At 39.8% G+C, this 11,820-nt stretch overlaps 1 protein-coding gene across 4 annotated transcripts in view; it reads left to right on the forward strand.

The window, feature by feature from the left end:
• msrb3 (methionine sulfoxide reductase B3) overlaps positions 1–11,429 on the forward strand; it is a 136,761-nt gene extending 125,332 nt beyond the window's left edge. For all 4 annotated transcript variants that reach the window (XM_060839315.1, XM_060839314.1, XM_060839313.1 and 1 more), the window contains 2 exons: positions 8,530–8,627; positions 10,692–11,429. In XM_060839315.1, coding sequence (XP_060695298.1) covers positions 8,530–8,627; positions 10,692–10,847 — 254 coding nt within the window. In that variant the 3' untranslated portion in view covers positions 10,848–11,429. The remainder of the gene's footprint in view (positions 1–8,529; positions 8,628–10,691) is intronic.
• Positions 11,430–11,820: the final 391 nt, after the last annotated feature.

Here is an 11,820-nt window from a genome sequence, read left to right on the forward strand (position 1 = left end):
CCAAGGAATCTTTGGACTCTCTTAGATAAATTGTAAGAGTTAATTGATGTTGTTTTGCTCTCCTTCCACCCTGGTTTACACCCTGCCTTTTTTTTATATTAATCCCTTTCATTACCTTACTGTTTAATATTATCTTTGGGGGGGTTCTCTACTTAGCGATTTTCTCCCCCCCACCCCCATTTTTTTATTTATATATAGGCCGGGGAGTCTAGTTAATGTAGTTTGGAGGAGGTGGTTACCTTATCCTATTTTATCTCTGTCTTTAGGAATGAGGTTGTTTTCCCCTGTTATTTTGTATTACTATATTTAATTATTACTTTTTGAGACTGTAATTTTATAGTTATATATGTATTAACATTACCAAATATATCCAGGTGTTGGTGTGGGGGGGAGAGGAGGGAAGGGGTACGGTGTTCACTGTGAACTGTAGTGTATTTGAATTTTCTTCATCCTATCGTGGGGTGCCTGGGTCAAGGGTGGGGCACTGGTTGGGAGAGTATTTGATGGCGTTTGGAAGGGAAGTGATGCCCCCTGGGAACAAGGGGGAAAATCTCCATTTAAATACATTTTATATTTTTTTTATTTAGAAATAGTTTTTTTATCATCTTGATGCGAGTGTATTAAAGAGCCTTTATTTTTGTGAATTTTATATACTCTATGCTCGGGATGTTTTAGATAGAGCTTCTTCTCCCGAGGAGTCTCGTATCTGCCCAGACGATTATGGTTAATCAGTTGGTTAAATGGTGCACCTGGAATGCCAAGGGGAGTAATTCACCAGTCAAAAGGAAGAAAATATTATCAAACTTCAAGAAAGAAAGGCTTGATATAGCTCTCCTACAGGAGACACACTTATTGGATAAAGAACACTTGAAATTACAACAAGGTGGATTTGATCAGGCCTTCTTTTCTTCCTTCAGCTCCAAAAGTAGGGGAATTGTTAACCTTATTCGGAAGAATTTCCCTTTCAAAATCCTAAATCAGATAAAAGACAAATCTGGACGATATATTCTGATTAAAGCCCTTATAAGTGGAGAGGGATATGGGATCTTAAATCTGTATTGTCCCCCGGCACACCCTTTTAAATTTATAATGGAAGCCTTCTCAAAATTGATGGTTCTCGGTGCTCATCATACAATTATAGGGGGAGACTTTAATTGTATTATGGATCTGGAAATAGATAGGATTCCCAAGAGTACTGCAGGAGTATCTCCTAGATCTAGACAATTGGTGGATTTGAACAAAAAATTAGGACTAGTAGATGTATGGAAATGCCTCCATCCACAGAGCAGAGATTTGTCTTTTTACTCCAATCTACATAAATGTCATACCAGAATCGATATGTTTTTTGCCCCCTCGATTTTTTAAAATTCCATATCATCCTGTAAAATAGGCAGTATAACAATTTCTGATCACGCTGCTGTATATATGGAAATCAAGGTGAGGAACAATGAGACATCCCCCCAGCATTGGCGTATGGATCCCTTGCTGATGAAAGATAGTAAATTTGTAAAGTACTTCTCTCAAGAATTTAAAACTTTTTTAGAAATTAATTCAGGTACGGCTAGCAACCCATCAATGATGTGGGAGACCATCAAAGCTTACGCACGAGGTTTGATCATTTCATGCTCAGCGACCCAGAAAAAATTAAAGGGAGAACAACAGCGTCTGCTCGAAGCTCGCTTAAAAGCGGCTGAAACAGCATACACTGACAGACCTTCTATTATCAAATTACAAAGGATTACGGCCCTTAGGACAGCTCTAAACACCACGCTTACCCAAACAGCTAAGAGGGAAATATTATTTGCAAAACAAAGGTTATATGAATTTGGCGATAAACCTGGTAGATACTTAACATTTCTCGCAGAGAGAAAAAAGGCCCCTCAAACTATCACATCTATCAAGGAAAGTACGGGTATTCTGACTCATGATCATAAAAGGATTAAAGCAATCTTTAGAAAATTTTATTTCGATTTATATAAATCGCAGGATTGCAGAGACAGAAATAGGAGGGTGCAGTCATTTTTTAAAGACCTGACCTTTCCGGACCTGAATGTTCCCTTAACAAGCCAAAAAATACTTTACGCAATCAGGCAACTTCAGAACAGTAAAGCACCTGGTCCAGATGGCTATCAAGCTGAATTCTATAAAGAATTTACAGGGATATTGGCTGGTCCACTTCTGGACATGTATAACTGTCTCCCGCTTTCGCTGAAAGAGGTGAATATCTCTCTTATTCTCAAAAAAGGAAAGGACCCAGAAAATTGCGCGTCATACAGTCCAATATCCTTGCTAAATGTAGATTTTAAAATCCTTTCTAAAACGTTAGCATTGAAGCTAAAAAGGGTATTGCCACACGTCATAAAGAAGGATCCGATGGGGTTTATTAAGGGACGCAGATCATCCAATAATGTTAGAAGGGTTTTGAATGTAATTCAAGCCTGCCATCAGGGAAAGATACCAGGAGTAGTAGTCTCATTAGACGCAGAAAAGGCATTCGATAGGGTTGAATGGTCATATCTGTTTGACACATTGGAAAGGTTTGGCATTGGAAAGGTGTTTACCAAATGGGTCTCAACACTGTATAATGATCCCAAAGCAGTTGTGATCAGCAATGGATTAGGCTCGGATAGCTTCAGTGTGGATAGGGGCTGCCGTCAGGGATGCCCTCTTTCGCCATTGCTATTTATGCTAATAATTGAGCCACTAGCAGAAGCAATACGGGCTGATCCTAATATAACGGCCCTGAGGATTGGTACAGGTAAACATAAAATTACCCTTTATGCAGATGATGTTCTTCTATTTCTCAGTAATCCTTTGATGTCCATGCCTTGCTTAAACCAAGTTATTAATACATTTAGTGTATTTTCAGGCTACAAAATTAATTTCTCAAAATCGGAGGCTATGCCAATGGGTGGCCTTGCTAGTATATCCCACTTATTGGACGGATCCAACTTTTACTTTTGGTTGTCCCTGGAGGGTTTCTTACATTTAGGCATTTTTATACCCCAGTATTTGATCAGTTATACAAGGCTAACTTTGTGCATTTACTGGAAAGGATAAGGCAGGACCTCCAGCCTGCCAATTTCCTGGTTAGACCTTCCAATTTCCTGGTTAGGTAGAATAGCACTAATTAAAATGAATGTCCTGCCCCGTCTCCTATACCCTATGAGAATGCTTCTGGTGATGCTGCCGAGGCATTATATGTAAATTATAATTTACGTAAATTATATGGCTGGCTGGGTTCCTTCATCTGGAATCATTGATGGCCCCTCATTAAGCTGAAGAAGCTACAGCTTCCACAGACAAGGGGAGGACTGAATTTCCCAGATTTTAGGAAATATCAGTTAAGTTCCCTATTAAGCTACATAGCCGTTTGGGTCTTGTCTGACCCGCAATCAATCTGGCTGGACATCAAGGTTTCTCAAGTGAAATGCCCACTTATTAACCTCTTGTTTTCAGACAAGAGGAAAATCATTGTGGATCAATGTAAAAACCCTATAATTCTGAACACAATTAAAGCTTGGAATATAATGCAGCAAAATGAGGGCAACTCACATTAAACATCCCCCTATGCTCCGATAGTGGGAGCATGGGGATTTCACCTGGAGCTTACAGATGCCACTTTCAAACTCTGGAGATCCAGGGGTATCTCATGTTTAGGGGATCTGTTTAAAGAAGGGGTCCTGATGTCTTTTGAACAGCTGCATCAGAAATTTGGATTACCTAATGGAGACCTCTTTTGATACTTCCAAATTCGAGATTACATACAGAAGAAGACTACGCTATTAGATAGTCTTTATAAATCAGATAGAGAACGTAGAGTGTTATGGCCAATGGGGGTATCTTTGGTCAGCACTATTTATCATTTATTACATGATGAAGTATTGGGAGATATGGACAATCTGCTTAAAACATGGGATCAGGATTTGGGACTGGAAATCTCTATAGAAACGTGGAATGACATTTGGGGAAATGCTAGACAAATCTCCATCTGCAACAGAACTCAGGCCATTCAGTTGAAATACTTCATAGGGTCCATATAGCACCGGATTGATTGGCAAAATTTATGGCAGGTGCATCTCCAATGTGTCCCAAATGTAAAATAGAGATGGGCACTCTTCTACATTGCTTATGGACCTGTCATAAGATCCGTAAATATTGGACTAAAGTAGCAAGTGCTCTGACAGAAATCTTAGGAACGGAAATTAGAGTGGATCCACTCTAAGTTGGACTTTTCGAACTTACCCTCCCTGGATATGCACGGGAAGAGATTAATTTCTATTCTCTCTTTCTGTGCAAGGAATAATATTTTGGTAAACTGGGTGGCTGAGGCCCCCCTGGATTTTCACATTGGCACAGAATAATCATGGAATGTATTCCCCTTGACTTCCTTACAAATATGGTGCACCAAAAGACCGAATTATTCCATAAAATATGGCAGCCCTTCTTGAATTACACAAACACAGATATTTTGGCCATCCTAACAAGGGCTTTTATTTTATTGAGATGGCGAACCTGGCTGGTCCGGGGCCCCTTGGGAGAGGAATCCCGCATGAATACGGGTTTTGTTATGACTCGATGTCAACACATTCCAAGCATGTATCTCACTACCCAATTTCTGTGTTATCCGTCGTTTTTTTCCCCCTGAATAATGTAAGAGACTTAATTATACACTCCGGTTAGTTGTAGGTTAGATTAGTCGTTAGTTGAGTTTTTTTTTCTCTAGGTATCTCTTTTTTTCTGTTTGATAGATTTTGGTTATTATTTATTTAAGATTTAATTGTATATCAATGTTTATACTTGTTTTTTTTATTTGTAAACTTGTAAAGATATGTTAAATTTTCAATAAAAATATCTATTTAAAAAAGTACCCATGTTAAAAAAACAGTATTCTGAAATCTGAGGAGGATGGAAACAATACAGAGCTGTTATATATTGTGTGAAAATGAGAATTTCAATATTCAACAATGAGTACTATTATTGAAAATGGCTATAATTATGTCACGATGAAAAGCAATATAGTTGGAAGTATATGTTTCAACTTGCCAAGTGAAAATGAACAAACTGGCAATCTTCCATCTTGTGAGACAGTGGTTTGCATCTTGGTATTCAACACTGTGATAAAGATTGCATGATTTGGCTCAGGACCTCCACTCTGGAATGGTATTGCTGAAGACAAAGAGCTGAAAAGTGCTTCCTCTGTAACCACTTCTCTGGTATCTCAACTTTCTGTTTCACCTCTTCCAATGCCCCACTAAACAGTCAGACTTCAGACGTCCCAACTGTTGGTCACTGACTCCCATGTGTCTCTCAGTGTTATACCTCTCTTTTAAGAGACCTTGTCATAAAGGAGACAGTGAGGACTGCAGATGCTGGAGTCAAAAAGTGTGATGCTGGAAAAGCATCCGAGAAGCAAGAGTATCAACATTTAGGGCATAAGCCCTGCATCAGGAATGTTGTGAAGAAAGGGACATTGAGCTGATTGTGACTCTGTGGCCAGTTTACCATGTGCAAGGTCTGTCAGTATAAGATGGATGTGGTTAAGCTATTGGAAACTGGCAGTTGTGCTCATGGATTAATAATGGGTGTATGCTGATGAAATTAGCGTGCTCTAGGACTTATTTGTTGATGATCTGGTGCTGCCAAAAGAATTCAAGAATGCATCTGAGACAGAAAAGTGAAAACTCTTCAAATTTTTCATCTAACATATGTTATCCAGGATTGGGTACTCCAGGAGTAGGAGTCAATTTCAATATTCCCATGCAATTTCTAACACTTTGTGGATTTTAATTCCTCTGGGAGTCCCTAGCATCACAAATGCCAGTCTTCAGCCAATTTGATTTGCTCCACACTTATCAAAAAATGGTTGAAGGCACTGGATACTGCAAAGGCTGTGCACCTTGACAATGTTCAGCAGAAGTACTGAATACATGCTCCAGAATGTGCTGTGCCCAAAGCCAGGTTTTTCACTATAGCTACAACATTTGCATGTAGCCACCAATGTGGAAAGTTGCCTAGGTATGTCCTGTACACCACCTGCAAGTTCCCCTCCAAGCCACTCATCATTTTGACTTGGAAATATATTGCTGTTACTTCAGTGTTGCTGGTCAAAATTCTGGAAACCCCTCCTAATGGTACTGTGTGGGTATCCATTGTGAATGGACTCCAGCAATTCAAAAATGCAGCTCACCACCACCTTCTCAAGGGCAGCTAGGGATGGGCAATAAATCCTGGCCCAGCCAGAAGTACGCAGGTCCTCTCAACAATCCTATTGTCTGGCAGAGTGACAATAAACATAATACACTCTTCTCCACGCTGTGAAGTAAACAGATCACTTCTTAAATCAACTGCAAGCTCCTCCTTCATTTGCCTCTTTGGAAACCTCATTACCTGATACTGTTCTTGGCTGCAAAGACTAACAAATCAGAACTTCAATTCTCAGATTTGTGCTGAGTAATCTGATCTTTTTTCAATGATTCATGGCAAGTGGGAATCATTGGCAAAGTTTGCTTTAATTGCCCAAATCTGATTGTTGTTAAGAAGTTTTGCCCTTTTGAACCACTGCAGTCCGTATGATGATGGTACAACCACAGTGTAACCAGAGAGGGAGCTTCAGGATTTCGGTTCCAGTGAGAGTGAAGAAACGATGATCTGAATCTCTGACAGGGATGTATCTTCCCCCCAACCCAACCCTCCCCATTGTTAGCTTTGGTACCCTCAGGTGGCTCAGATAGTAAAAGATCAGCCGGGGTTCTCACCTGTTTGCCACTCACTGATTAATGTTGGAAAGTCTATATATGTTTAGATCTCAGGCATGAGGATAGTATCAGGTATAGCCATCATGATTGAATTCCCTGCTCTCACTTGTCTACGCAATTGGACAATGGTCACTTGAGCAAGATGCCAATAAAGCCTAACCAGCAAATTGAAGCTTTTCACTGTATTTTACTGTATTATTCACTGCAAAATACACATGACAATAAGTCATTTATTTATTCATTCATTCAATGATGTGGAGGTGCCAGTGTTGGACTGGGGTGGACGGAGTTAGAAGTCACATGACACCAAGTTATAGTCCAACAGGTTAATTTAAAATCACGAGCTTTCAGAGAGCTGCTCCTTTGTCAAGTGGAGCAGCACTTTGAAAGCTTATGATTTTAAATAAACCTTTTTTTTTAGATTTACAGTGTGGAAACAGGCCCTTCGGCCCAACAAGTCCACACCGACCCGCCGAAGCGCAACCCACCCATACCCCTACATATACCCCTTACCTAACACTACGGGCAATTTAGCATGGCCAATTCACCTGACCCGCACATCTTTATGACGGTGGGAGGAAACCGGAGCACCCGGAGGAAACCCACACAGACACGGGGAGAACGTGCAAACTCCACACAGTCAGTCGCCTGAGGCGGGAATTGAACCCCCCAGGTCCCTGGCGCTGTGAGGCAGCAGTGCTAACCACTGTGCCACCGTGCCGCCCCGACTATAACCTGCTGTCATGTGACTTCTGACTTCAGTCATTCAAGTGTGAAAGTGAGAGAAGTTTAACTGATGGCCACTAATTTTTGTCACTGAAACAAATGCAAAGTTCAAAGTCAGAGAGCAGAAACACCTTAGCTGCCTCTTTAACCTCCAAAGCCTACTCTCTACAATGCTCAGATGAACCAGTCAATAGGCGAGATGCTATACCATCTGAAACTAACACAAGATTGCTTAACTGTGCAATAAAAACCAAAAGAACTGTGGATGCTATATATATCAGAAACAAAAACAGAAATTGCTGGAAAAGCTCAGTAAGTCTGGCAGCATCTGTGAAGAGAAATCAGAATTAACGTTTCATTTCCGGTGACCCTTCCTCAGAACTGGTGGTGGCTAGGAAAATGTCGACTTATGTGCAGAAGATAAGGTGGGTGAAGGAGATAAGGAGTAAATGATAGGTGGGGGTCGAACCCAAAAAGAGAGAACCGTTGGACAGACAAAGGAGTGGATACCAATCCTGCTTGAAGGTTGAATAGCTAATAATGGGGACTGTTATAGTGGGTTGTGTGTAATAGCAGACTATGTGATAACAAGACCTGATGTATGAGGTAGGGACTAGGACATAGCAGAGTCCAAGTTTTAAAGTTATTGAATTTGATATTGAGTCCAGAGGGGTGCAGGGTCCCCAAGCTCAAAATGCAGTGTTGTTATTTCAGCTTGCACTGAGCTTCTTTGGAGTACTGCAGCAAGTCTGGGGCAGAGATACTGGGCAGGGAACAGGGTACATCTCTCAAAAGATGAGACATGAATATTGGGCAGCGAAGAGTGAGACATAGACAAAATGTAAACGTGGAATCTACCTAATATGATACATATACGTGTAAAGCAAAATTTCATGCTTTTATCAAGCAGTTCTGGAATGTCACCTTAAGCAATATTCATTTTGACTATTGATACTTGACTACTAAGTTATCACGATAGATCCTTTTTCAGGAATGCAGTGCTTATGATCCAGCAGTTAATAATGTTTAACTAATTATCCTGCAGGTTGGCCATCTTTCTATGATGTGTTGGATTCTAAAGCAATAACACCGGTTGATGACTTCTCCCATGGTATGCACAGGATTGAGATCAGTTGCAGCCATGTAAGTTTAACTTCCACTCATGCACCATGTTTCTTCAGTTTCCAAGTATTTTTAATCTGGGATAGTTCTGGTCATGTACCATGTTTCCACAGTTGCTGAGTGTTCAGTATGTGGAGGTGCCAATGATGGATTGGGGTGGACAAGGTCAGAAGTTACACAACACCAGGTTAAAGTCCAATGCATTTTGGATGTAAGTTTTCTCGCTGAGCTGGAAGGTTCATTTTCAGACGTTTCATCACCATACTAGGTAACCTCATCAGTGAGCCTCCGGTGAAGCACTGGTGTTACTGACCCACTTTCTATTTATGTGTTTTGGTTTCCTTGGGTTAGTGCCATCATTTCCTGTTTTTTTTCTCTCAGAGGGTGAGAAAAAGAACAGGAAATTACATCACCAGAGGAAGTGACACCACCAATCCAAGGAAACATAAACACATAAATAGAAAGTGGATCAGTAATACCAGTGCTTCACCAGAGACTCAATTATGACATTACCTAGTATGGTGACGAAACATCTGAAAACAACCTTCCAGCTGAGCGAGCAAACTTACATCCAGAACCTCAACCTGAGCTACAAATCTTCTCAAAACTCCAACGTGTTTATTTGAAATCACAAGTTTTTGGAGTGCTATTGACTCCACGTGACGAAGGAACAGCGCTCTGAAAGCTTGTGATTTCAAATAAACCTATTGGACTACAACCTGGAGCCATTTGACTTATGACCTTTTCTGAGTATTATTCAACTGGGACAGTTCAGTTTTTATAACAGTTTCAGTTTAATTGATTATAGATTTACTTAAGAGCCCAGTTCTTTACTCTGCAATTTACAGATCACATTTTATCGGAAGTAGGATTATTCCAGTGTAGAAGCTTGGACTAGAAAAACCACCTATGATTACTCAAACTTTATAGAGTAGTGAAGCTATACAAGATTGAGTGCAGTAATAGAAGAATCAGAATTGATCCTCGTGTCCCTAGTATAGAGAGGGTACAGTAAATCTCACTTTTGATAGCTATCCAGTGATCCCTGCTCAGAAGACATACGGGAACAGATTTGTTCAGATATGTTGTTGTAATAGTCATCAAAGCTCTTTATATCAAATTTTGCAGCTAACAGTTCAATAGAATTGTGGAATGTAAACCAGCAAGGGATCAATGTTCTCAGGAGGAAGGGGAGAAATTAATAGTGAAATTCATTTTAAAACCAAGAAAATGTATGCTGCACCTCCAGTACAATTTTTAAAATTTACTTAGGTTTATACCACAAGATTATATTCACCAATAAATTCCATCAAAATTGAGAAGTAATTTATTCATCATGTACAATTAATATAAATGGATCTAATAAATGGACTTGACTGAAATTATCAGGGGATTGCAACTCTAGATTTCAATTTGCATAAATATTGGCAATTAAATTCCCTGAGTCTTAAAACTGGAAAGGGATATTGGGGCTTAGGGAGATTCGTGTTTCCTGGGTAGTAGGAGGAGGATTGACCCTGGCAATCAGCTGATGGTCCAGCAACCTGACAGGACACGAGGAAGGTTCCCTCCCTTTTAACTACTCCGAATCACCGTCACAAGCACACAGTCTGATTTCAATGTGTATGCAAGTGGTGGTTTGACAGGCCTCCATGTGTGTACAAAAGCAATGGGCAGACCAGAAAACTTTAAATGAGACTTTTACTGTTTCCAGCACAGATTGACAGACATATGCTGGTGTTTCAAATTATTTTGTTCTGAACTTTGTTGTAAAGTTGATACATGTCCACATAGGTATTTTTTTTCTCCTTGAAATCATTCAAAGTGATTAAATTGTGCATTGCTGAGTTAATGAAGTAATGTGTATATTTTAGAACTTGCAATTCCTTATCAAATTGCTAGAAGAATACTTTTTTAACCAGGGTGAGAAATAGCTGTTATTAAAGGTTAAAAGGTTAGATCAGAGGGAATATTTAGATGTAATCTTCACTTTACTACCTTGTGGTGAATAATGCAGAGTTTAATGGTAATCTAAAATATCCTTTTTGTTACAAGAAAGCAATTACTTTTGCTGTTTTATTTCAGTGTGGTGCACATCTGGGACATGTCTTTGATGATGGGCCCCGTCCAACCGGTAAACGGTATTGTATAAACTCTGCCTCATTATCCTTTATACCCACGGGCCAGAGCTCAACTGATGAAGGCACCGATCCTGCCACATCTGGCAAGACTGAACTCTAGGCTACAGAAGGCTGATGGATGGGGTTATTACTTCACAAGCCCAAGCTCCAGGGACAAATATCTTCCTGCATTTAAAGTAATAAAGTAACAAGTTATTTAAACACACACAAGTAAAGATCTTCTCTACAAAAGCACAGAACTTGTTTAAAATGAATATGACTATTCTTGTAAACTTTCTTCTTGCAGGATGTAGATTGTAACGGAGTAAGTCAACGTGGTTGGGTTTTTAAACTGTGGGAGTTCTACCATATAGCATAGGAAATCCATTGTACTGTTCCACAGCAGCATAGCATGGCACAGGGCAGGCAGGAAAAGCAAGGTATTAGCAGTTTCCTCATCATGTAATTTGGAGACTGCCAGGAATGCTTGACAATGAAATGCAGTGGCAAGAGAAAGAAAAGTTCAAGCTTGGGTCACGCTGTCCTAAGCTGACAAAATCAGGAAAAGCTACAGGATGTTATAAGTCAATGCGTTGAACATCAGAATTAAAATTATTTTTGTGAAGTGACATATATTTTCCCTTATCTTTTACTCAGAACTTGTTTTCAATACTATTGCCTTAATAAAAAAATAGCAATATAAGACTGATGTGTGTGGCACTGTGTTGTGTATTGCACTGGCTGACCATAGGTCAATTCATTTACAGCTGGAATATATCAAGAGCACCTCAGTATATCTGGTTCCATTGTTGATGGTCTGCATCTTGAAAAAAATATTTTCAGTACTTTATCTCATGGAGTCTCCTGAAGCAGGCGTCAGAGCAGTGGAGCATGCTCAGATACTCTACATACATTCATTCATTGCAAAATATATCAGGAGAATGAATTCAATCAAGAGGAAGCAGACATTTAAAGAAAGATTCAAACTTCACCTCTATGAGTCTCCACCTTTGCACATGCTCATTAGAGCATGAAATCATTTATATGTGCATTTGGGAGGGTAGGATAAACTTGATGGAATTTAAGGGGGTTGT

The sequence above is a fragment of the Hemiscyllium ocellatum genome, chromosome 19 (genome assembly GCF_020745735.1).
Source record: "Hemiscyllium ocellatum isolate sHemOce1 chromosome 19, sHemOce1.pat.X.cur, whole genome shotgun sequence".
NCBI lineage: Eukaryota > Metazoa > Chordata > Chondrichthyes > Orectolobiformes > Hemiscylliidae > Hemiscyllium > Hemiscyllium ocellatum.